The sequence below is a fragment of the Vigna angularis genome, chromosome 3 (assembly GCF_016808095.1).
Source record: "Vigna angularis cultivar LongXiaoDou No.4 chromosome 3, ASM1680809v1, whole genome shotgun sequence".
NCBI classification, from domain to species: domain Eukaryota; kingdom Viridiplantae; phylum Streptophyta; class Magnoliopsida; order Fabales; family Fabaceae; genus Vigna; species Vigna angularis.
The window spans coordinates 41882508-41910507 of record NC_068972.1 but is presented as its reverse complement, the minus strand read 5'-3'; the positions used below and the strand labels follow the sequence as shown (position 1 = coordinate 41910507).

The following is a 28000-nucleotide window of genomic DNA, read 5'->3' as shown; positions in this document are numbered from 1 at the left end:
CTGTGTTTTCTATATATATATATATATATATATATATATATATATATATATATATATATATATATATATATATATATATATATTTAATTTTAAAATGAATTAACGTTATCTTATTTTAATTGAGACCAAATATATCATTTTGTATAAATGATATACTTTTATTAAAAATAACTTTTTAACATATTAGATTCATTCTTATTTTAAATTTTAATATATTTTGATTCTTAAATTTAAAAAACAAATAATATAATATTTTTAACACGACATTAATTTTTTAACCTGTTGAACTATGTTTTAAATTAACATTTAAATCTGAATTTTGATATATTTTAGTTCTAAAACTTAAATATAACTCTTTTAACATAATAATTTTTTGAGCTTGTTAAACGATATTCTAAATGGATATTTGAGCCGAAACATATAAAACCATGATAACTACTCAAAAATCATCCTAAAAGTTGAATTAAAAATATTATATTTATTCACTCTTAAAATTTGAACTTATTAAAATTTAAAACATAAACAAATTATAATTTCACCTCAAAAGTTATAAATTAAAAACATATTTACTCTTTTATATTCCAATTAAAGCTTTTAACATATTATAATAAAAAGTCAAAAAAAAAATTAACAACATATTTCTTGTTCTCTGTAAGACCCGTATTTTTAGGAATGATGGGGACATGGTGGTTACCCACCTTTTTCATTATTAAGAAGTAATTATTGGAGGTGCATTTACGGGAGAAGCTTTGCAAAAGAGAGAGTCTCATTTTTGGCATGAGGGAGAGCTTCCAGAAGAAGGGAACCCTTCCTTCCTTCCATTTCCAGCCGTCCAAAGAGCACCCTTGGGAAGCTGTACCAACTTCTGAAGGGCTGAGAGGAGGATCTGGGTTGGGCATCTGGTGAGAGGAGAGTCCTTGCAGCAAGATCTGGGAGAGGAAGTGAAGAATTGTTGAGGTTGCAAGGAGATCTTGATCTGCACATCTGGGAGGAGATAGATCCCAAAATTTACATGGAAGTCTTCATGAGGTAAGGGGAGTTTGATTTATTTCCTTTAATTTTGAGATATTTTGTGTTTGCTGCAAATCTGGGTAAATTTTGGGAAGAAGGGGATGAAGTTAGGGGTTTCTGGGTCTTCTCTGGAATCTGCGCAATTCTGCAGAATGCGCGAACGTTCAATTTTGGTGAAAATTGGACGTTCGTCCAATTGGTGCTTGACGGTCGTCCAATTTCTGAACGTTCGGTAATTATTCTGAGCGTCCGCCCTAATCAGCCAACTTAGAACGTCCGTCCAATTGGTGCTCGACCAAATAGTGGTCGGCCAAATTATAACGTGTAGAACAAGCGTTCGCTCAACTTGTCCTCAGATGGACAATTTAACCGTTCGGTCTTGCCTCCTCCAATTACGAGCGTTACGTTCGTTCTGGGCTTGATCTGTGAGCGTCCGGTTTTGTATTCTCGTGTAACGAAGGCAGCGTTCGTCCTTATGTTAGTTAAATGTTAGACGTTCGTCAATGATATTTATCCAGAGATGTTGGACGTTCGTACTTAGTTTAGTATTCGCATTGTACAGATTATGAGCGTTCGTTATCAATTGATATTCTAGGTTTCAACTTGAGCGTTCGTCCCTAAATTGGCATCCACAAGAAGTAATCTCGGGCGTTCGGTTTTGAGTATTAGTGATTGCAGTCGTTCGTTCTTAAAAAGAGAATTTTAGGTTTGAATCCTGAACGTTCGGTTTTGAGTATAATTGAGCGTTCGGTTTTGGGTATAAGGGAGCGTTCGGCTTTTGGGCATAAGTGGGTGTTCAGTTTTGAGTATAAGTGAGCGTTCGGCTTTTGGGAATAAGTGGGCATTCGGTTTTGAGTATAAGTGAGCGTTCGGTTTTTGGGTGTAAGCGAGCGTTCTGTTTTTGGGTGAAAGTGAGCGTTCGGTTTTTGTTTGTAAGTGAGCGTTCGGTGTTTGGGTATAAATGAGCGTTCGGTTTTGGGTATAAGTTAGCGTTCGATTTTGGGTATAAGTGGGCGTTCGGTTTTTAAGTTGCTGATTCTTAAGTTTTGAATCCTGAACGAACGGCCTTGGATAATATTGACTAATGAGCGTTCGGTCGTTAGTTTCTGCTGATCGGTTAAGTTTTGATTCTAGTACCGTTCAGTTAGCTGTTGATTTATGTCGTTCGGTCAGGCTTCTTTTAATGTCGTTCGGCAAAGTGACCTAGGGGTTCGACTAAGTATCAAAACGTTCGTCCTTATCATGTCCGGATTATTGGTGTTTGAATTGAGTGTTCGGTATTGAGATATTAGTAGGTATACGCGTTCGTTCTTAACATGGAACTCTTGGATACCAATCTTGAGCGTTCGGCTTTATGTGTTCGGTTTGGATCTTGGACGTTCGACCTTGGTTTAATTGTGGTTGTGAGCGTTCGTCCTTGGAGCTCGGTTAATAAGGTTTGGTGTTCATCGGCAACGTTCGGCCTTTGATGATGATTGATTTCTAGAACGTTCGTTCAGACTCAGAGTTGGAAATATCGTTCGACAATATTGTATGAATCCGTGGGAGTATTTTGAAACAATTATTGAGAATTGTTGGTTATTTCCTTGATCCAATATTGGTTTATTTATACATATTATTGAGAATATGTATGAATTCGTGATTGAGCACGTTTATTCTGTTGGAGGTGGTACATATACTATGTTATTTACTTGTAATTTTATCTGTCTTTTGAGCATTTTTGCTAGTCTCACGCGTGAGACTGAGATTCGAGTGTCACCTTCTTCTGCGCGAGGAGGTGAATGTCTCGCCCAATGACTTCGGCTTGTGTTGAGTATAGTGCATCGTTACGCGTAGTATCGATGTTTTTACTCGTTAGTCCTTGAGGAGTCGGGGAGATAGGTCTGAAGTCGCGATGGAAGACGGCTCGGGTCGCCTGTTATTGAGAGCAGGTTATGACGATGAATTACAAGTAAACGACATTAGTTTATGAAAGACTAGTCTGCATCGTCATGTGGGTCGATTTATCATGGAAATTGTTATAGTATATGTAACGGGTTATGATGTGATACTTCTGGTTATTCATCTTGCATGTGGTGGCTGTGGTCTCCAACCGTGATGATCGTACTGGTACGGGAGAGATGGTAGTGCAGATAAAGCTGGTTTTGGAATAATTCTTCGAGAGAGAGACGGGAAGTAAAACTTGTTGGGTCTTTAGGTAGTAGCGTGCGTTGTTATTATGGACGTTCGGTCTCGGTATTATTTACTTTCGGGTAGCAGGCGTTATTATGTAACAGTTGATCTTGATGTTAGTTGTCTGAGGTAGCTAGCGTCTGATCTTAATTTGGTACCCTGTGGTTTAGTTTGATTACGTTCGATCAGTACTGAGGTGTTCAGTAGAGTACTCTAGGCGTTTAATCCTGACCCAAGCGTTCTTTATTCTAGTGTTCTGTCTCGTAGCGATGGTTCTTAGAGAATGATCTTTATTGGTGATGTTGCTCTGAGGTTGCAATCATTTATGGGGAGTGACCGGCCTTGATATTCGTTGAGGTAGCAATCGATTAATAAATAGTGATTAGTTGTGATGATGCATGATTCAGGCAGTGATCATTCATAGGTAGTGCTCGGTTTGGATGACGCTTGTCTTAGATAAGGATTGTTAACGGTTAGTGGTCGTACGTAGGGAACATCCGATCTCGATGAGGTTACCCTCAGATAGTGTTAAATCCAATAAAGTGATCAATTAAGTGTTCGTCCGAATGGTACTTAATCTGTGGTACGCGAAGTTTGATCTTTGAGCGATCGTTTGAATAGTGTTCGAAATAATGGTAATTGTTCTAGTAGAGTGCGCTGTCTCAGCGTGAAGTCTAAGTGTTTGATCTTACTTAGCATTCGGTATCTTGGTGTGCGACCTAATGGTATCCGGTCCAATAGCGTTTGGTGTCTAGTGTCGAGTTTAAGTGATCAATCTTAACGTTCGTGCAATCAGTATTCGATCTGGCGTTCGGTTTCTAGCGTTCGGCCTAGTGTTTGATTTCAGTGTTCATTATGAGAGTGTTCGGTCATTATGGTTTCCTGAGTTTAGTGTTCGGCTCAATTGTGCATGATCACCTAGCGTTCGTTTAAATGGGTTTCAGCCTAATAGTATTCATTAGATAGGGTTCGGCAGATAGCGTCCGTCCAAATAGTATCCGGTTAGAAGGTTTGGGGAATAGCTTTGTCCAGGAGCTCATCATTGTATCATCCGTTTGAGTGTCTAGTAGAAATTTGGTATGTTGGTGTATGGGAATGTCTATCCTAAATATTACATGATGTTTTTATCAAAACAATTATGCATATTTTTATAAATGATATATTGCATGATAGCTCACCCTTACTTATTTGTGCATGTATTGGAAAATCATGTTTTTGCGATGATCGTATAACGTTTTTGTTATACGGGAGCAGATGAAGAGATGTCGCGTGATCTGGCGCAAGTGCAGGAAGAGATGGAAGAGTGTAATAGAAGGATTCAATGTTATCTTTAATGTTTTGTCCGAGCTGTAAACTTTGTATAGATTTTGAGCTTGAGGTTCGGGATATTACCGTAATTGTATTATTGTAATATTTCAAGTTTTGAATTTTAAAAAAAAAATGGGACAAATTTTTTTTGGGGTGTTACATTCTCATTTTTAAATATAAATATAGTATGTTGCACATGCTTTATGCGAATTTATTAAATTATTATACATGATATGAAATTTGATTAAAAATATTTATTTAAAAGATATAAAATTAAAAACAATACTAATTAAATATTAAAGAAAACATTTATGATTATTGTCTAAATAATTAAGAATTAGGAGATGTCTATGTAACTATCACTTATATATAGAAAGTTTTTCTACAATTTAGTAGAAACTGAGTGTATTTTAAAATTTAAGTTTGATCAATATTCAATAAATTTGAGTATTTTTAATTAATTTTTATTAAAAAAATTTAATTTATTGAATATTTAAAATAAATTTTATTTTTGTTTAAATAGTTAATCTTTTTTTGTCACTATTTGTGTAATAATATGATTTTTTTAATTTTTAATTTATCGATCAATTTGATTATTATTATTTTTTAAAATTTTCTATATTTCTTCTCTCGGAGCATTCTTACACGGTGATATGTAGAAACTTTTTTATATGAATCAACCTCTAAGATTTACTCATTTTGATGGCTCTGTCTTAGAAATGCTCACCAAAGAAAGAACAAAAATTTTCATTAATCAATTATATCAATCAATAGTTAACTATTCTTACTTTCTTCAATATCTAAACTATAAATGGCATTTAAGATCATTCAACATTATCTAATTACACTAACTATTATACTTCATCTATAATGTATGTAAAGGTTAATGAACCATAAAAAAATGTCCATATTAAAGGTTTTACAAAAACTCATAAGATAAAATTTAATAAAATATTTACAATTAAAAAAGTTCAAATTTATTAGAACAAATTTCTCAATTAACAAAATAATAAGATAAGATATTATAAAATAAATAAGTGTATTTTGAAGATTCATCAAACGATCAATCTATTAAATAAAATCCAAATAACATTATCTTCTCTTCCCGCAATCCCAATAAATATTACATGACATAGTATTATATATAATATCCTGAATAAAGTTTACATCAGTAAATTTTCTTTACCAAAATCCTCCTAAAAATGATAAAAATATTAATCTAACAAGTTTCATACTCTCAAATGTAATAAATAAAATGATATAGTATCTGTTCTTAAATAATTTCATGCATTATTTTTTTCTTAAAAACAGGAAATTGGAAAAGAGATTTGAAATAAAATTAACATAAGATTGAAAATATGGGAAATGATTGAGAACTCAAAATATATCAAGAAGAAGGGCGTTCACTGGACAAAATTAAAAGATAAACTGCATGCGAGTTTGAAAAGGGAGTTGAGAGATATGTGTTAAAATTCTAATGACTAATTTCTTCAATAAAAAAGAGGTGAATTAGTTCTTTTTCAGATTTTTTTTTTCAATTTTAAAACAATTTTTTGAAGAAAAATACTTTCTTATTCAATTAACAAGATGACAGAAAGATGTATAATTAAAACGGTTAGTCAATTTACAAGAAACAAATTTAAGAATGAAAGAAAAAACACAATAAACATGGATTTTTGTTTATTATTAGTCGATTATATATGAGATAATTGATTAAAGATTAGATTTTTGAATTTTAAAAAAATAAATTTTTGGTGCTTTAATAAATTATGTTAGTGATTTAATCGATTAAAAACATCCATCTCTTAAACTCAGTAATTGAAAAAAAAGTTTAAATATAATTTTGGTTCCAACTTTTGTCTATTTTGTTCCATTTGTTCCTTATTTTATTCAGATGTCTAATAAAATTTTAATTTTCGTCAATTTGATTTTTTTATAACAACATTTAAATTGTTAATGAATAATGTGTGTCATGTGTTGTTTCTATTTTTTCAAAATTTTAAATTTTTTTTAATTTTAAAAGGTTATCTACCGTATCAAGTTAACATTGTAAAATGTAACAATAATTTTTAAAAAAATATTCTAAATAATACTAGTTGCAAAGAAGTAAAGGGAGACTTATGTTAGCAAAATGATGAAGATGAAGTTTTGATGATGTCCAAATCAAGTCAAGAGAAATCAAGATTCAAGATGTTATGAAGACTTGTATTGTGATGGAAAGCTTTTGTAATACTCTTAGAAATATGTATAGGACTTAGATTAGAAAAAGAAAAGTGTTTTGTAAAATTACTATAGTAAATCATTGCAGCAAAACACTATAGTACTATTCACATGAATAGTAACACTATTCACGTGAATAGTGACGGTTAACGGTAAGAGTATCGCACTTAACACGGACGTGGGAGAAACTAACCGTTTATGACTATTGAAGAAACTAGCCATTTATGACCGTTGGACAAACTAGCCGTTTATGACCGTTGGACAAACTAGCCGTTTATGGCCGTTGGAGAAACTAGCCGTTAAGTTTGTCTTTTAGTAAATGGAAGAGCCTTTGGATGAGTCTATAAATAGACTCTCATTTCCTCTCAAGAAGAAAAACCAGAGACACAGAAACTCTTCCCTTGTGCTCAAAATACTCAGAAATTCTTGAGACTTGTGTGTTCTTGTTCGGCTTGTGAAACTCTTGTCTGTGGAGCTGGTGAAGTGCTGCTACGGTGACAGAGGAAATAGCCGGTTCATCCTTGGTGTGTCTAAGGAGGTGTTCGGAAGAGAATCATCCTTCGTGAAGTATTCGGAGGAGGTGTTCATCCTTCGTGAAGTATTCAGAGGAGGTGTTCATCCTTTGTGAAGACTCAAAGGAGGTGTGGTTTCATCTCTTGTGGTATCAAGAGAGGTGGTTTCTAAACTCTTACAAATTGTATCTTTGTGATTGTAATTTGTAATTGTTTTGTGATTAGTGAATTGTTTATCTTGCTTTGAGATAAACGACTGGACGTAGGATTGGTAAGATCCGAACCAGGATAAAATCATCTGTGCAAATTTCTCTCAACCTTACTCTCTTTATTTGTCTTTATTAATTTCTTGGTAAGTTTAATTGAGTAGAAATTAAAAGGCACACGTTCGTATTAAAAACCCTCTTGGTTTGTTATTCCACGCTAACCATTCCGCTGCAGCCGCTCCTGACAACTTATGTACTTTCCTTTCATTAAAATTGAAAAATAATACTAGATAAATTAATTATAATAAATATTCTCACCAAATCCTATGAATATTCCTATAATAAATATAATACTATTCCATAATAAATACATCAATTAACCTAATTACCAAAGTTCATCACTAATTATACTTAAATCAAAACTAAATTAACCTTTTCTAATAGTTAGAATTATGTTAGCCTTAACTACTAATAAAAAATTAATCCAACTTACTAAATCAAACTAAAAACTAAATAACAAATACTAAATTTTAAATTTTAAATTTTAAATGGTAAAAATATCTTGTCCACAAAGGACGATTTTTTTTTTAATTGTCCTTTTGCTTAAGAGTTCATTGTCAGAAAAAGCTTCAACATACATAATAAAATTTTTGTAGTATATACTTCATGTTATCTTGACAAAAGGAAATTGTTTGTAACTATATATATTCTTATTTTCTTATACCTCTAAATATATTAAAAATTAATAAATATTACAATAAAAATTTGATATTATTAACTATCAAAATTTGACAATAAACTAAAATTATTAATGATTTATCGACAATTAAACATTTGTTAGTGAAATGGTAAATTTATTGACAAAACTTTTGTTCTGTTGGTAATTACCAATGGATTTTTCTGTCAGTAAATTCATTGATAATTATTGAGATTTTTTATTAGTGAGTTCGTTGGTAATTATCGACAAAAATAGGTAAATTTTGTTGGTAATTATCGATGAAATTCGTTGGTAAAATCTGTTGATAATTATCAACGAAATTTTTCATCAATAAATACCGCGATCTGGTTCATCTTCTTTCTTACGCTCCCTCTTCTTTCTTTTAATTTTACCAATTCAAAAGAATGAACACATTCCAAACAAAATATCTTCAATCCAATTGAATCCTTTATTACAAGCTTTGATAAAATTTTGGAAAAAAAATTATTAAAGTTCATGCCAAACAACGACATTGCACAATAGTGAAAAACTTTGGCTTTGGACGAGCTTAGAGTGGACAACAACTACGTTGCACAATGGTAACAATACTTGGAGTGTGAAAAAGGAAGAAAAGAGACATTGTCCCTCCACTGCGCGTGTTAGAAAAGAAGAAGATGAAGTGAAAGACCTCAATAACGTCGTTGTAGGCAGAGATGACCTGAGCTGGATAAAGAAGTTGAGGAATGTAGAGGCTACATCATGTTTCATTTACCGACGAATGTTTTCATCGGTAAGTGAAATATACATTATCGATGGATTTTACCAACAAATTTTTCTGCTGATAAGTAAAATATGATTTAACGATATATTTTTTGACGAAAAAATTTGTCGACAAGTGAAAAACTGAGAAGAAAAATTTTGGCTTTTTTACCTACAATTTTTTTCGTAGGTAATGCGCATCTAATTTACCGTCAAATTTTATCGACAAATGTTTTATCGATAAGTAAAATATGCATTATCAACGAATTTTATCAATAAATTTTTTTGTCGATAATAAATCCGTCGATAATTCAAATTTATTGACAGATTTATTTTCATTGATAAAATTATATCGATAATTTCAAGAATTTTGTTTGTGAAAATTAATCAAATATGAAAAAGAAAATTAATAAACTTATTTGTTCATAAGTATTGTTAAAGATAATATTTTGACCTTCTAATTGTGACTATTTTTTTAAAGTACTTCTAAAGATTTTTTAGCTATTTGATTAAAATTAGTAAATAAAATAATTTGAAGAAAAGTAGAAAGAAATATATTACGTTTTTAAAAATAAAGATATTGAGATGAAACGTTTGTAAATTTGAAATACCACTCACTCAACACCTTAATGTATCCCCTAATTTATAAAATATTGAGTCAATGGTAAAGTGAACCATAATCCTCTCGCAACTTTGTGTCATAGCTCCTCCCTTGCATATCTCTTCTTCAATCCCCTTTTCTCACAATACCGCTCCACCTCCATTAAACTCAACGCTTCATTCTCCTCATCTCAAAATATATTTCAAAATTTATTTTCAGATTTGAAATACCTTTCGACACACTATTCTAAAAATTTCTTTTATATTCTGGATCAGATGTTTCAAAATATTAGAAATATTAAAACAAGTATTCTGAAAAGTTATTCCAAATACAAAAATATCTTTCAGAGTACTCATTCCAAAAATTTCTTTCTTATATTTCGAATTAGATATTTTTTAAATTTGAGATACCTTCCAAAACATTATTTTGAAAAGTATTAAAAATAAGGAGGTGAAAGAATTTTTATCATATTTTTAACTAAGGATAATTTGGGGGAGTACCACTTTATGGACGTGTAAGAAGAAAAGTAGGGAAGTGCATGAAGAATCACCTATACACCCCAACACCACACTTTTATAATTAAGCATACAAATTACATGAAAATAGGAAAGAAACAATCACTTACAGAAGAGGAAAACGAAAATCTAGACTTGTAACATTAGGAAAAGAAAGAAGCATCCAATAATCCTAATGTTACATATTAAAGAGAAAGAAACACACTTTGGCAATGAAAACCTTATTTGCAACATATGATGTTTTCTTAAATCTGATCATACTGATGAAGGTAAGGTGATTCATGGGAGTGAATGCCTTCATTCGGTGACTAGCAAAATGTCTTTAAGGGGTGGCCAACCTTCAACGATAGGAGTCACATCACCCAGAAGTGTGTCACTAGTTGCAAGTGGGGTGAGTTTCATACGCACATAGTCTTTTCCTTTGAAAAGGTAAACTTCATTCTCAGCATGAGAAGCAAAACACGCATCAATTCCATTTTCAAAGATCGTACCTTTCAAAACAGGGAACCCTTGGGTGATGTCAAGAATGTCGATTTTACGCTTCTTGGTATCGTACGTAATGCGAGTATACTGATTTCCCTTGAATATGTAAACTTCTTTGCCTACGGTTGACCTAAATGCACCGTCCAAGCCCTCAGCAAACACCGTGTCTCTTAGGTCGGGAAACATTTCTGCAATTGTGGTAGGACCTACGAGGATCCTGTCGTTTCCTGTTTTGGGATCATAGTCTATGTAAGCACAGTTGTTGCCGGAGAACACATATGCTTCGCTGCCTTCAGTGTTGAAGGAACAATCTATTCCAGGTTCATCAAACGGCGTTCCTGCAAGTGATGGAAAACCAGTACTAACCAATTCAAGAGTAGTCAGAATTTCATCACCTTATTCTCCGGGAGTGTAATACAGCCTCACGTACTTGTCTTTCATCAAGAAATAGACTTGGAGTGGGTATGATGAAGGCAATGCGGCATTGATATAGACAGTGTCTGACATTTTTCTTAACACAAGAAGAAGGAGTAAGAGAAAAAGATATATAGATAGATTGAGTTTGCTTATTTACGTTCATCTCCAGCCACCTATTTATACTGTTATGAAATCGGATCCTCAGTCTTTTTCTTTTCTTTTCTTTACATTTTCTTCACTCTATACACACATGTAGAATAGAAAAAGATCCTGATATTTTTTTATTTAAAAAAAGGATAAAATAACGGAAAATAATAATATTTTAGTTATGTTTATATTATTTTTTGATTTAAAAGTGTAATATATATTATTATATTATTAAAAAAAAAGGGTCAAATGAATATATTTTTAAAGAGGGTGTCCAGAAACTTTTTCCTCTTGAGAACAATTATTATTGTTTAATAATTTCTTTTGTAACATTTAATTCACAAAATATATACTTTTATATTTTTTATTATTAAAATAGTCAAATCAACTTTAAGGTATCAAAATTATGATTTCTGTATGGACTTATCTATACATAAAGCACGTGACCACATGTGATATTGATAAGATCAAACAGGGAAAAAACAAATTTAATAATTGTCCTCTCTCTTGCACTGATATTGAAAGTTACCACACCGTATTTCTTCTTAAATAAATACGCCCAAAGTGTTAATTTACATATATAATTGCAGAATTCTGCATGGAAAATACGGTGAATTTGGAAATAAATCTGTGTTTCATTGTATATGAATTTATGAATGTAAAACTAAGAAAAAACTAACCATCAACGTATAATATTTTCAAGAAATTAAATAAATAATGATGTTAATCTTCTCATCGAATTGACAGACCTATATAAATCTGGCTGTATTTTCTCACGTGTTTGGGACCAGCGTTCAATTTTTCTCTTGTTGTTTCCTTTGTGATAAGATTGTAATGAAATCAAACTACGAATTCTAAAACTGAGAACATTTTTGAGGTCCAATTTCTTAGTTTTTTAAGTTAAGGTCCACTAATTCTCGTACTTTTTCAGTGGTTTAGTGTTCTTGTATATCAATGAAGGTGACAACAACACGTGAAATCATTAGCTGCCACGAATAAATAATTTCTTTACTTGGTATTAATTTAATTTTATGTTATATTTATTTTTTCTAATTTTCTAACTCTTTAATTAATTAAATAATTTATTTTAGTATCTTAACTGAATATGTGAAATAAAATATTCAAATGTATGAAAATAAATCATTATAGATTCATTCTTATCTAACTAAAAGAATATTGTATTCGATTTGGTTAAGAATATAAACGAACAATCCTTTTTTTCCCCACTTAAAACCTAAGGCCATGCCAATAAATTAAAAGGAGAATATATTGCAGATAGAACTTCGAAAGTGGTTGTGAACATATATAAATACGAATACATGCTGTGTGTGTTGATTGACTCACACAGTAGTCCTAAAGAAACATAAATGATTGGAGAATGAGGTTTATTCAATAAGTTTCTTGCTGAAAATTACCATTATATGGAAGTTAGTCTTGCCTTTACTTATCTTTGCTTGAAGAAGAATCTTGAGAACTTGGACGGAATAAGTAAAGCATTAGGTTTAACCTAACTGTGATGGGAAATGTTCATCTTCATCTCTTCTCTCTCGTATACAAATGTTCATCTTCACCTTCATCTCCGTTTTGGAGCTTCATTGAACACAGATTTATTATTCTTTTTAAAAAAATCTTAGATATTGCATCTATTTTTATTTTAACCTGTGTAATATATTGGATTTACTATATATTTCAATTCTAAGACATCAAAGTGATGTAGTATATGTTTCATCTAAGACATATTACATCAGTTTTATGTTCAATTGATATAGCGTTTTTCTTTAGTCAAAACTTATATTATATTAGTTGTAACAACTGATACTGATATAATATGTGTTTGACTTTCTACATCATTAGCATCAACAACGTATTTTTAACTGATGTTATGATGTCTATATAATTGATGTAAAATTGATTTTTTGTAGCAGAGAGAATCTTAATTATTGAAGGATGAATATTGGATACTTATTTATATATTTTTGCTGACAAAAATAAAGAGGGGCTATTGAAGGAGTATTAACATAATTTTTTTATTTAATTAACAAAGCTTATTGAAAAAAAATAGTTATTCAAGTTTAATAGGTTCTTTTAAATTGAAATTCTGAATGCGAAATTGTGTTGAATATTTAGAAAGAGAGTTTATCATTCATAACTGATGATTTTATTCCATTCAATCACAATTACCTTTCATTGCCTTTGAAAAATTTATTTACTCCTCGAAAAACTAGCTTATTTATTTTAAGCATTTAGATATCAAGAGATAATGCAGTTATAAAAGAAAATTATGGAGACTTTCCCCTTGTAGCAAAGATTAGAGTCAACTTTACCAAAAATTACTTTTTGATAAGAATTATCCATAAATTATAAAAATTATTTTTATGGATTAAATTAAATATCCATGATAATAAGTGTATAAACTAAATCAAACCAACCACTTTTATTTATTATTAAGTGACAAATTACATGGTGATAGGAAACAAACATCCACTTACAGAAAACGAAACACAAACATTCAGACATGTTACATTAGGACAGGAAACAGACATCCAATCCCGATGTTAGATTAAAGAGAAAGAAACAAACTTTGGCAATGGAAGCCTTATTCGTAGGATATTGTAACATCATTTATTCAGATGAGGCTATGGTTGATGCATGACTTGTTTAACTGACAGGAAAAATGCCTCTAAGAACGGGCCAACCATCAAGGATAGGCCTGACATCACCGATAAGAGTGTCATCATATGCACCTGGGCTGAATTTGATACGCACATACTTGTCTCCTTTGAAAAGGTAAGCTTCAGGCTGCTTATGAGAAGCAAAACACGCATCAATTCCACTTTCAAAGATGGTACCATTAAGAACAGGAAAGCCATCACCGATGTTGCGAATGTTGCCAACAAGCTGCTTCGAATCATAGGCTATGCGAACATACTTATTGCCCTTGAATAAGTAAACTTCTTTTCCTCTGGTTGATCTAAATGCAGAGTCTATGCCATCAGCAAACACCGTGTTTTTTAGGACAGGAAACATTTGAGCAATTGTTGTAGGACCTGCGAGTATCTTGTCATTTGTTGTACCTGGAGCATAGTCTATGTAGGCACAGAGGTTGCCGGAGAACACATATGCTTCACTCGCTTCAGTGTCAAAGGAACAGTCTATTCCAGGTTCTGCAAATGGAGTTCCTGCAAGTGATGGAAAACCACTACTAATCGAACGCAGATTAGTCAAAATCTTATCATCTGTTTTCCCGGGAGTGTAATGCAACCGCACATACTTGTTCTTGGCGAAGAAATACACTTCATATTCTCTTGATGAACGAAATGCAGCATTGATGTACGGAGGGCTTGACATGTTTCTTAACACAAGAAGATATGATTTAAGGATGCTTACATTCCTCTCCGAGACACCTATTTATTCTGTTGTGGAGTGGGAATTTCCTTACTTGGTATTACTTTAATTTTATATATTTTTCTAATACTTTAGTTAATTAAATAATTTATTATAATATCTTAGCTGAATATGTGAAATAAAATATTCAAACGTATAAAAATATATCATTATATATATATATATATATATATATATATATATATATATATATATATATTCTTATCTAACCAAAATAATATTGTGGTCCATTTGGTAAAGAATATAAACAAGACTTAAATTAAAGAACAAAAGTGTAGGTCTCATTTTCGTTCCCCACTTGAACCGAAAGTCATGACAAAAACTAAATGGAGAATATATTGCAGATAACTTTGAAAGTGATCGTGGACTGATGAAAACGAATGTACTCTGTGTGTCTGTTAATTCCACTCGCACAGTTGTCGTAAATGATGGAGAATGAGAATGCAACATCGTTTTCTTCATTTTTTTTTTTACTTTATTTGATGTTTCCTTAAAGCAGAAAGCGAGTTAGTTGATGACGAATTACCATCTGTTTCGACGGTGTCCGGGCGGACCCTGTAAAAACACACGAGCTTACTGTTGATGATGGACGGGCGGATGACGAATTCTGGAGACGGGCGGATGAGTGATCACGAACGTCGGAAACGGGCGGACACTTTCAGCCGGATCCCACGAACCGAAGCAAGCTTCACTGGCGGGCGGCACCAAGATGGACGATCGCTCTGTGCTCCAAACCGGGAGGACGTCCTCCAATCCGGACGCTCGCTCTCTGCACCAAGCTGGACGGTGATGAGGCCCAATTTAACTTGTTGGCCGTTGCTAGGACTCGAGTTCAATCCCCAAATCCCCGGCAACGGCGCCAAAAACTTGTTAGCTCAAAAAATACTTGTTGGGCTCGATTTCGACAAGTGCACCGAATCGTTCAAGTAATAAACCGGTAAGACCGGGTATCGTTTTCCCAAGAGACTCGTAATACTAGAGAATTGTGCGATTAACAACTCATATAGACTCAATAACATAACATCAATATACAGAACAAGTGCAGGAATGTAAATTGATACATAATTACAAGGTTGGACTTTGGTATTGAAGGCACTTGAAAATGGAAAAGACTAGAAATGGTATGAAATGACATTGCTAAGGTTAGTTTTCACCAATGCACTCTTGTGTATAACCAATTTTATCTCCTCTCTATCAATTTACTAAAGTCAATCCACTAAAACACTCTAGCCCTAATTTCTTAGGTGAAAGAGCCTAGGTTTTCCTTATCAAATCCCAATTCCTTGGCAATCTAACAAGCAAAACCCGCATTAAAGAATTGGGATCTAAGACAACATGTGAATCATCTTCCATTCCTAGAATCAATGACCCACAAGGACTCTTATTTCAGTTCAAGATTTCATCTTACGTTCCCATAATCCATAAAACCCCAAAATCAAGCCATGAACGTTCCCATTACATGCAAGCTTTAAGATTGGAAACAAGAATACTAGCAATTGATAGAAAAGGCATATATATAATCAAATCATTCAACAATTACACAAGAATTCAAAGGCTACAAATAATCCCAACAAGATGGGTTTGGTTCTCCATTTCCATGGAGAACCCTAAAGCTTACAACATGGAAGATGGAAGAAGAAGGAGAACCCAAGAGGAAGAAGGGAGTGTTCCCACGAACCCTAGCAGCCCTCCAAGCTCTCCTCTCAGTGAAATCGCGCCTCCAAATGACCAAAGACGCTTTCCCCTTCGCGTTTTAGGGTTAAATAAGCTGTCTGCCACATCAGTAAAAGTCGCGCCCGGGCGCCCTCTGTCAGTCGCGCCCGAGCGCGAAGCTCTCGCAAAAATTCAAATCTGGCGAAAAGTCGCGCCCAGGCGCCCCTCTGTTTTCGCGCCCGAGCGCGAGCCTCTCGCATTTGGACGAACGTCCTTCAATCTGGCCGAGCGTCCTCTTTCCTGGACGAGCGTCCTCCTGGCTGGGACGAGCGTTCTGGACGAGCGTCCTCTCTGCAATTTGGACGAGCGTCCTCTGCCTAGCTGGACGAGCGTCCACTTCTGCCTGGCTGGACGAGCGCCCTCTGCCTTGGACGAACGTCCTCTCCTCTGGACGAACGTCCCCCTCTCTTGGACGAGCGCCCGCTTCTGGGACGAGCGTCCTCCTGGACGAGCGTCCTCCTGGACGAGCGTCCTTCTGGACGAACGTCCGCTCTCTTGGACGAGCGGCCACCTGACTGGACGAGCGTCCTCAATCTGGGACGAACGTCCTCCAGCTCCTGGACGAGCGTCCACTCGTGCTTCCACTCTGAACGAGCGTCCGCTCTTCTGCCTTCTGGCGAGCGTCCGCTCTCCTGGGACGAGCGTTCTTGCACTGCTGATGGCATTTCTTCGTGCTAATTTCTTGGTCCAGTTCTATCGTTTGTTGGAGAGTCTTCCAAGCTCATTTTTAGCTACAAAACAAGGGATTATTGATGAAAGTACATCAAGGTAGCCAAAAACACAATTATTTAGAAAACAAGGCAAGAGAAGAGGATTAAGCAAGTTATAAGTAAGAAAGGAGTTGATTTTGCCATTGAAATGATGCTTAAAATATGGTATAATTTAGCCTTATCAAAATACCCCCAAACTTACAACTTTGCTTGTCCTCAAGCAAAAGTACTTCTCCTAGCAAACAATTCAATCACAATGGTCTAGCAACTCAAGCATAGTTTCAATCAAATAAACAAAATCAATCATGCTTGCTCAACTTATAAATCACATTCAAGAGACAATATAGTCTTAGCAAGCTAAACTTCAATCATGGTGCTCACAAATTAAAAATCACAAGATAGATGCAAATGATAGATCAACAAACATGGCAAGTTGTTTTCAATGAGTGCATGGAACCAATCCTCACCAAGGAAAGTGTTTCACTCAAGCACAATGGTGTATAAGGATGTGTGTCTAACTCTCAACTATCACAATGTTACACAAATCAACTTTGCCTTTCGTTTCAACAATTTCAAACACATTAACAAACAAGTTACATCACAAGGACTTTGATTGGCTTGTATTGTGGCTGGGCTAAGAAGAAAAATTGGTTTTTCTGGACAACAAAGCACCTTGAGATAAGAGACCAAACAATTTAATTCATGATATAGCATAGTATCTCTTTTTCTCCAAAATTGAATAAACCACTCTCAACTTATTTCCCAACTCTTTTTCATTGAATTCATTTTTTTGTTTTTCTTCTTCTTCTTTCTTCTTTTTTTTCTTTTTACTCAACTTATTGTTTTTCTCAATGCTCCCCTTTTGATAATAAGAACTCCCCCAAACTTAAACCATTCTCCTCATCCTAACATATATGATCATCTCAACTTAAGGTAAGGAGGTTAAGGATTTTTCAATAAGCTTAAGGTTTCGGGAATGAGAAAGTTTTCTTTAAGGTTCAAAGGTTTAGCATTGGCTTTTAGGCTCAAAATGTAGAAGAGGTGGAAGAACAAGATGGCCTTGATCATTTGTAACATGCAAGTAACAGTTCAAATAGAGAAACTTAGGCAAAATCAACTATGATTCCAAAGTAATAACATTCATCAATAAACTCTGAGGCACAACATCTCACAGGTTCACTCAGGGTTCCAAAATTTGATAAACATCATGCCAAGAATATTGATCACAATTAAAACTAAGCATCTATCTCAACAGATACAAGCAACCATAATCTCAGTTCAACAAGCTCAACCACATAATCTCAATCAGATTTTCAAAACAATTCTCATGGATAAAGAGCAAGCACAACAGATTTGTATTCAATTCAAGCATAACAAATGATTCACTCAAATCACCAAACCAATTGCACAAGAACTATCCACTAGGAAAGTCAAAAAAAGAAATCAAAAACACAAATACTGAAAGCAAATAAGAACTGGAAATTAAAACTGAAAAACCGAATTAAAATGGACTCTTTGCAGCTCCAGCAGTGTAGGAGACTAGCTTCACTTTCATCTGCAACATCTTCCTCCAACAGTAGCTTATACTCCGCAACTGCTCCACCTCCCCCATCAGTAGGGGCCTGGCCCCCAGGCCATGCTACACGAGCAGCAAAATCTTCATTTCATATGGTGCTCAACTCACGCATGCCTCAAAGGTTGGCCACTGGTGGTTTTAAACTCTTTAATTCCTAAGGAAGATCTTATCCTGTAACAAGAAAGCTCAAAGCAAAATTAATATCTCATAGTCAACAACTGAAGAGAAGAATCCATAAAACAAACTAAAAGAAAGATGCACAAGAAAGCAAAGAAACAAGACAAAGAAATCCAAAACAAACAAAGACAAAAGTACAAGAACAAAGAGGGAAGTCTTAGAATTAAGCTTCCCAAAGGTACAACACAAAAAGGTATAAAAACACATCAAAAGGAGTGTGTAAAAGAGTGCAAAAGAATGGGAAACTCATCATAAATCAAGAAAAACAAAAGTGCAGAACCAGAATTTTTGGTGCTGGACGCCCCTGGTGCAGCTCGCGCTCGGGCGCCCCTCAGCAGGGGGCGCTTGGGCGTCACTGGTGCATCGCGCGCTCGGGCGCCCCTCAGTAGGGGGCGCTTGGGCGCCACTCGGTCAAGTTGGTGCAGGATGGCCCTCGTGCAGCTCGCGCCCGGGCGCCCCTCAGCAGGGGGCGCTTGGGCGCCATATCAGTTTTCTGCATAATGCAGATTTCTGCGAAATTGGCCACTCACCATGTGATTTTTGGTTCTAGACCTTCATTCAATGCACTCACACACCAAACAAGCTAAAACTAACCTAATACACTTATACAAACCACAAAAACAACAACAAAACTCAAAAATCACAACAATTCAAAACTACACAAATATGCAAAACATAAGCCACTAATGCACACAACATAAAAACCACACAAACACAAGTAAAATAGGTAATAAAACTGGGTTGCCTCCCAAAAGCGCTTGTTTAACGTCATTAGCTTGACGGATTACTCAATGAAGTGCAGATTTTGATGTTGGTGTGCTCCTTCCACCAACTCTTCTTGAACCACTCTCTAGTCACCAAATCAACTCTCAAAGCTTAATTCTCTTTATCTTAGTCCTTCCACTACCTTGACATCTTTAAATACTCAATCCTCTTGATCAACTTTGGCTTGCTAGGCTTGAGTTCTTTGTCTCTCATCAAAGGGTGGTGGTGACTAGTCTTTCTCTTTTCTTCTTCCTTTCTTCATCTTTCACTTAGCACTTGGAGCATCTTCAAGGAAGGAAGAAGTTGGGGCAGCTTGTGATGCTCACATAGTTGTCTCCTTGTGTCCTATAATTCCTTCAATCTCAGGGTCTTCATGATGTCTTTGAGGCTGCAGTCCTCCTTGTGTGAACATCCCCTGCATACACTTAGACACAACTAGGCTACAGCCACAAATTAGCCCAAGTAAAATTGAAAATCTATTTACAACAAAAGAGTTAGTTCTATATACAAAATCAAGTCTACATAAGTTAGAAACCTCACAAAAGTCTAGTATTGACACGAGTCCCCGGCAACGGCGCCAAAAACTTGATGAGGCCCAATTTAACTTGTTGGCCGTTGCTAGGACTCGAGTTCAATCCCCAAATCCCCGGCAACGGCGCCAAAAACTTGTTAGCTCAAAAAATACTTGTTGGGCTCGATTTCGGCAAGTGCACCGAATCGTTCAAGTAATAAACCGGTAAGACCGGGTATCGTTTTCCCAAGAGACTCGTAATACTAGAGAATTGTGCGATTAACAACTCATATAGACTCAATAACATAACATCAATATACAGAACAAGTGCAGGAATGTAAATTGATACATAATTACAAGGTTGGACTTTGGTATTGAAGGCACTTGAAAATGGAAAAGACTAGAAATGGTATGAAATGACATTGCTAAGGTTAGTTTTCACCAATGCACTCTTGTGTATAACCAATTTTATCTCCTCTCTATCAATTTACTAAAGTCAATCCACTAAAACACTCTAGCCCTAATTCCTTAGGTGAAAGAGCCTAGGTTTTCCTTATCAAATCCCAATTCCTTGGCAATCTAACAAGCAAAACCCGCATTAAAGAATTGGGATCTAAGACAACATGTGAATCATCTTCCATTCCTAGAATCAATGACCCACAAGGACTCTTATTTCAGTTCAAGATTTCATCTTACGTTCCCATAATCCATAAAACCCCAAAATCAAGCCATGAACGTTCCCATTACATGCAAGCTTTAAGATTGGAAACAAGAATACTAGCAATTGATAGAAAAGACATATATATAATCAAATCATTCAACAATTACACAAGAATTCAAAGGCTACAAATAATCCCAACAAGATGGGTTTGGTTCTCCATTTCCATGGAGAACCCTAAAGCTTACAACATGGAAGATGGAAGAAGAAGGAGAACCCAAGGGGAAGAAGGGAGTGTTCCCACGAACCCTAGCAGCCCTCCAAGCTCTCCTCTCAGTGAAATCGCGCCTCCAAATGACCAAAGACGCTTTCCCCTTCGCGTTTTAGGGTTAAATAGCTGTCTGCCACATCAGTAAAAGTCGCGCCCGGGTGCCCTCTGTCAGTCGCGCCCGAGCGCGAAGCTCTCGCAAAAATTCAAATCTGGCGAAAAGTCGCGCCCAGGCGCCCCTCTGTTTTCGCGCCCGAGCGCGAGCCTCTCGCATTTGGACGAACGTCCTTCAATCTGGCCGAGCGTCCTCTTTCCTGGACGAGCGTCCTCCTGGCTGGGACGAGCGTTCTGGACGAGCGTCCTCTCTGCAATTTGGACGAGCGTCCTCTGCCTAGCTGGACGAGCGTCCACTTCTGCCTGGCTGGACGAGCGCCCTCTGCCTTGGACGAACGTCCTCTCCTCTGGACGAACGTCCCCCTCTCTTGGACGAGCGCCCGCTTCTGGGACGAGCGTCCTCCTGGACGAGCGTCCTCCTGGACGAGCGTCCTTCTGGACGAACGTCCGCTCTCTTGGACGAGCGACCACCTGACTGGACGAGCGTCCTCAATCTGGGACGAACGTCCTCCAGCTACTGGACGAGCGTCCGCTCGTGCTTCCACTCTGGACGAGCGTCCGCTCTTCTGCCTTCTGGCGAGCGTCCGCTCTCCTGGGACGAGCGTTCTTGCACTGCTGATGGCATTTCTTCGTGCTAATTTCTTGGTCCAGTTCTATCGTTTGTTGGAGAGTCTTCCAAGCTCATTTTTAGCTACAAAACAAGGGATTATTGATGAAAGTACATCAAGGTAGCCAAAAACACAATTATTTAGAAAACAAGGCAAGAGAAGAGGATTAAGCAAGTTATAAGTAAGAAAGGAGTTGATTTTGCCATTGAAATGATGCTTAAAATATGGTATAATTTAGCCTTATCAGACGGGCGTCCTCCCCTCCTGGCGGATGATCCTTTGCTTTCAGCTCCAAGCCGGGCGGGCGTCCTTCCTCTCCTTAGCGCTGCTCCACCCTCCCAGTGGGGAGGGGCCGGGTACCTGCTAAAGGCACTCCGACGCTCAAGTCAGTAATATGACAGGGCGTTGAATAATGCATGCATGTGTTGCGTTCTAAGCAATCTGTCTGGAAATCATACCTGAGACCTTTATTTATACTGATCGTAATGGGCTTTTACCTTTTGGGGGCCTGGAAACGGCCCAATAATACCTTAATCTTTATTAAGGACTTAATGTGTCATTAGCATTTAACCGTGTAATCAGCGAAATGCGTCGGTTGGGAATGATGGTCGGTCAGGGATGTTACCCTAGGTGGGCGTCCAGCTCTTGGGTGGACGATGCTTTGCTTGGGCGGACGTCCAATCCTTGGGCGGTCGTCCAGCTCTTGGGCGGACGTCCAGTCCTTGGGCGAACGTCCTACTTCTTGGGCGAACGTCTAGCTCTTGGGCGGAAGTTCCACATTGGGCGGACGCCCCCACATTGGGCGGACATGCCAACCTTGGGCGGACGTCCACCTCTCAGATGGTTGGCCGCTCGTTCGTTCCTGATTCCTGGGCGGACGTCCTTGGACGGCTGTCCGGTTTCTAAGGACGGACGATCCTAGATTATTTGGCGGACGTCCGGATTACTGGGCGGGCGTGTCTTATGCCGGGAGGACCTATCAGTACACCATCTTTTACCATTAGATGTACTACATAAGAAACAAGAAATACCTTATAATTTGTATTTATTTAATATTAGTTTTTAAATAGTGTTGGCATTTTTTTTTGATAAACAAGAAGAGTATTGATATTATAAAAATTAAATAAAATCATATATATTGAGACTAAAGAAGGGTGTGAGTGATGATCCTCTTGCGTAGCTCATATCTCTGCGAACTTCAAGTCGAATATATCAAAGTAGTATTCCATTTGGATTGTTCTTATTCTCACAAGTTTATCTATAATTGATACATCGTGAATTAAAAAATATGTCTAAGTTATTTTGAATATCAAAAGTGCTTTTGTTTTATTTAAAGAGAGATTATATTAATTAAGAATGATTTAAATTCATATGATTTTAATCATGTACAGAGAAATATGTAAGTTTTTTTTCTTAAAAATGTTTATAGAGAAAGATTCTAAGATAGAATAGTTCTTATAATAAATTGTTGCAAATTTTGTGATGTTTTATTTGCATATTTAGGAAATAAGCTATTATTAATGGTATCAAATTAAAGCTACTTCTTCCAAGAAACTTCATTTCTCAACTTAGTAATTAACTGACCAGAGAATTAACTCTGAGTTGTATTCTAATGAATACAAAATAGATTCAATGGATTATTATAAAATCTTATACCAAAAGTTAATAAAAACACAATACAAATAATAAAAGATAAAATTAAAAAAATATAACCTAGTGCAATTAAAATTAGTTATTCAATTATATGCAATAATATACTAAAAATATTATGTCTAAAAATATACCAAGAAAAATGCACATAAAATAATTAAAATACAAATGCTTATGATATGTTAATATAAATGTAGCTAATACTAGGAATTTTGGTAACCTCCACTCCACCGTCCACCTCCTCTCCACCATTACTTTCCAAATCTAGTCCACCATCTCTATCCAGCTCCACTCCATCATCCAGCTCCGCTCCATCATCCACTTCCTCTCCACCATTACTTTCCACCTTCTATTTCCACCTCAAACCCTAACCCCCCAAATTCAACAACAAAAACATCAAGTAAGTAGGTTATAGTTAGTAACACTTACCTCACATACATACGCTATTTAAATTTGACCTTCCAAGAATCACCATGCCATAGTGATTACAAGACCAATTTCACCAGATTGTTAAACCCAAAAATCGCGATAGCATTCCTAGATAAGGATAATTTGATTTAACCCATTTTGTTAAATCTAGCTGACATCATTATATATATATATATATATATATATATATATTTTAATTTACACATTCAAATATATCATATGTGTCACGTATTGCAAAAACTTTACACGTAATTCAGTTTTGGCCATGGAGGCAACTGCACCGTTATGTTTTTAACGCCGTAAGCCAAAAGGACCATTTTGAATATCTTTTAACGAAATATAAGGTCTAACTGAATTTTTTTAAAATGTAGACGACTTGAAACAAAAACCTCAAAACTAGGGATAAAATGATGTATTAAACTTTTTTTTTTTTACATTTTATTCACTCTATACACATATCCTGATATTTTTTATTTAAAAAGGATAAAATAACGGAAAATAATAATATATATTTTAGTTATGTTTAGATTACTTTTTTTTATTTAAAAGTGTAATATAAATTATTATATTAATAAAAAAAAAGGGTCAAATGAATATACTTTTAAGAAGGGTGTCCAAAAACTTTTTCCTCGAGTTGTTTAATAATTTTTTTATAACATCTAATTACAAAAAATATATATTTTTATATTTTTCTTTATTTAAATAGTCAAATCAACTTTAAGGTATCAAAATTATGATATCTGTATGGACGTATCTGTACATAAAGCACGTGACGAAATGTGATATTGATAAGATCAAACAGGCAAAAACAAATTTTTAATAATTAAAGCTACCACACCGTATTTCTTCTTAAAATAAATATACCCAAAGTGTTAATTTACATATATAACTGCAGAATGAAAAATACGGTTAATTGGAAATAAATTTGTATGTTTCGTTGTATGTGAATTTATGAATGTAAAACTAAGAAAAACCTAACCATCAAGGTAATAATATTTTGTATATTTTTCAAGAAATTAAATAAACATTGATGTTAATCTTCTCATGGGTGGTTGGTGATTTCATAACTTTGAGTGTTTAATAGTTATAAGATTATGTATTTGCTTTATTTGTATGATTAATTAAATTACATTAGTTTACCCTTTTTTTGTTATTCTTTTCGTTTGAAATTCTTCTTTGCAATGATCACCTTGTGGGTGTGAGTAGAGGAAGATGAGTGTTTGTTGGAGTAGGCGTTGCATGACGATGATCCTGCTGTGTAGATTAGGATCGTTCGGTACTAGAGCTAAGCATTGTTCTGTATTAACCGTTTGGTTATAATTCTAGTTTTGAAGTGACCGATTATATATCTGGTTTTGTAATAGTATAAAATTATTGTAAAGTTTAAACTTTTATTGTAAGGTTAACTATATTTCTAGTAACTGTTTTACTACATTATTATATATTAACTCCTTTTATCTATATTTTTAGAATGTTACAATTATTAAAAATAATATAAATATATAATAAAAAAATATTTAACCGTATCATTATAATTTTGTTAATGATGACAATATTTATCCTTTTGTCTATATAATATTTGTTTCTTAATCAAATAACCTATTATGGTACGAATGGAGCACTTTCCTGAGTTATATCATGACGACCACATGACAACAATAAAGTAGCTTTTTAGGTTACGCCTAATCCAACCCCTAACCTTATAGAACAGTAAATATTTATAACTGTCATAAATGATTTCTTTTTATCATTTTGGTGTAATTTTAGAATAAAATTACATCTGCAACTCTTAAAGAAAATTTAAGTTTTGACTAGTTATATTAGTGTCTTTTATAAACTCGTTTATAAAAACATGTATGAAACTATGTTATAAATATTTAAACCTTTCTTTTAATTTAGATTTGAATTTGAATTTGAGTGGAATTATTTGTATTTAGTCGATTAAATTTGAATTACATTTTCCACTACCAATTACATACACCAATGCTTGTTTTCTTTCCACCAAAATACATTATATAAAAAATATTATGTTCAGTTGAATGAATTTGGGAGAGAGTGATTGAGTGGATTTGAGAGGATTTGAAGATACATTTTTTTGTTATTTATTTTAGTGAATTTAGAGGTAAGTGAGAGTGGATTTGGAATTAAATTTTTTTAATCTGTCACATCACTCAAATCCTACACTAATTCTCATAAATGTTACTTCTAAATTCACTCAAATAAACAACAACAAAATTTAGCTTCAAATCCTCTCAAAATTCAAGTGAACAAAGAGTTAAGAAAATTGCACAACACGAAACAAACGAGATATTGGAAGGGTCATTTCCCTCTGCTGCACCAGTCAGTTTTCGATTGCGTCGGTCACTTCCGTCACTTCTCTGTCAGTTTCGAGTTTTGATAATGGAAATTGCACTTTCAAATGCTCATTTCTCTCCACCTCCACCGCTGCACTTCGAACGCCGCTGCTGCACCACTCTCCTTTTAGGCTTTGTTATTTTATAGGGATTTGGGGGAGATGATTTGATAGTGTTTGAGTGTATTTGAGGGTAATTTTTTTGTTTTTTTTTGAGTGGATTTGTGGGTAATTGAGAGTGGATTTGAAAGTAAAGTTTGTGAGAATTAGTATAGGATTTGATTGATGTGACAAATTTTAAAAATTAGTTTAATTGGTAGGAATTAAAGATTACCAAAAGGCCCCTAGTTATTAAAGTAATATAAAATGTTATTTATTAATGTTATATTTAATTGTAAAAATGTTTATAAAGAGACACAAATTATAAATAATTTTTAAAATTAATTTTTAAAAATTATAAAAGTTATAATGTAGTAAAATGAATTTATTTTTAAATGTAGTATTTGTTTGTAATATAATTTACTACCAAGTAGTATACATGTATTTATTACGGAAGTGAGATTGATTAATTTTAAACAAACAAATAATTAAACGAAGTTATAATATTACATGACCTAAAAAAAAGTGGCAACATTTAAACATACAAATATATTTGTAATAGTTCATGATGACATTGCTTCAGTAAGGTATCGTTGCAATGTATTGAAGCGATATTGTATTGGCATCCCTATTAGACGTCTTGTATGGGATGGATGCGCAGATAAAAAGTCGAAGCACTGTCTGAATAAATTATGATCTTCAATGTTCATAGTCCGTAATAAGTTTTCAATTTCTTCTGTAGTTGGATTAGATGATTGAATCCTAGCATTTACTAGGGATATTCGACGCTCCATGGCCTGTGTATGTCGTTGAAGAGCAGCACATAATCTTCTTGATTGATTAATTTGTTTTTGCAGTTCATCAATGATTGGAGAGTGCATTTAATTTGCAGATCAACAATAAATAAAAGGCTTAAATGCTTACTTCGTCCCTAGGTTTCTGTTTAATATCTGGTTTTAAAAATGAAGACATTGGATCCTAAAGTTGTAAAAATTGTTTGAATAAAGTCCTCTCCGTTAAATTTACAGTAACAACGTTAACTTTATTTGACGTGGAGCACTTTTTCCCTTCTCTCTTCTGCTTTTCTGTAACACTCAGCTTTTTCTCTCTTCTTTCTCTTTTCTCTCTTCTCTCTCCTCTCTCTCCTTATTCTGCCACCATTGAAACTTGACTAAGCTCACCATGCTGTATTTAGGCTTTAATAATTTTTCTGGATCAATTCTCCCTCTATAGGTAATTTGATGAATTTGGATGCCCTTAGTCTCCAAGCAAACAAACTCTCTGGACCAATTCCTGATATAGTTGGAAATTTGAAAAAGCGGCTTGAATGACATTACTAGCTGGAAATCCTTGTTACTAGCTCAGAATGGTTTCACCAGCCATTTACCTCCTCAAATTTGCACCAGAAAATTCACATTCCTCTGGAGAAGATTCCTCATGAGTCAAAACAATGAAGAAGGCACTAGATTGGATTGAAGGTAAAAGACGTGGATCCATTATGCACAAAGGAACAAGAAGAGTAAAACAAAATGGAGAAACACATAGAGTTCACCAAAATCATTAAACAAGGCAAAAGACAACAAAAAACACAAAACAGAAAAAGAAAAAAAAAAGAAAAAAGGTCACTGCACAATAGACGAGACCAAGATATATATATTATCTTAAAAAACTTTTTGTTTCCAAAAATTTATTGATTTGTGAATTATTGACCAAACAATATGCAACCCCTCATCTTATGTACAGACTGAATTGTATATGGCAGAAACACAATATTTCCAAACCTGCCAATTGGTGAAGCAGAAGAAAAATTGTACTGGAAGGGGTAGAAAAAAAAGAAGAAAACAGTACTGCAATTAAAGAAATTCTGTGTTGCAACTTTAGGATTCAATGTCTTCATTTTTAAAACCGGGTACTAA

The 28000-nt window shown here is 34.6% G+C and overlaps 1 protein-coding gene, 1 long non-coding RNA gene and 1 pseudogene across 2 annotated transcripts; 1 reads left to right on the top strand and 2 right to left on the bottom strand.

Moving 5' to 3' along the window:
* Positions 1 to 703: 703 nt before the first annotated feature.
* On the top strand, positions 704 to 4640 carry LOC128196022 (uncharacterized). The gene is made up of 2 exons (XR_008248085.1): positions 704 to 1029; positions 4438 to 4640. It is a non-coding gene; the product is annotated as an uncharacterized LOC128196022 (long non-coding RNA).
* A 5504-nt stretch (positions 4641 to 10144) lies between these two features.
* On the bottom strand, positions 10145 to 10991 carry LOC108324374 (albumin-2-like; annotated as a pseudogene).
* Positions 10992 to 13463: 2472 nt separating this feature from the next.
* On the bottom strand, positions 13464 to 14437 carry LOC108325315 (albumin-2). The gene has a single exon (XM_017558373.2). It carries the CDS (start codon positions 14394 to 14396, stop codon positions 13707 to 13709), a length of 690 nt encoding a protein of 229 aa, XP_017413862.1. The 5' UTR covers positions 14397 to 14437; the 3' UTR covers positions 13464 to 13706.
* Between the last annotated feature and the right edge of the window lie 13563 nt (positions 14438 to 28000).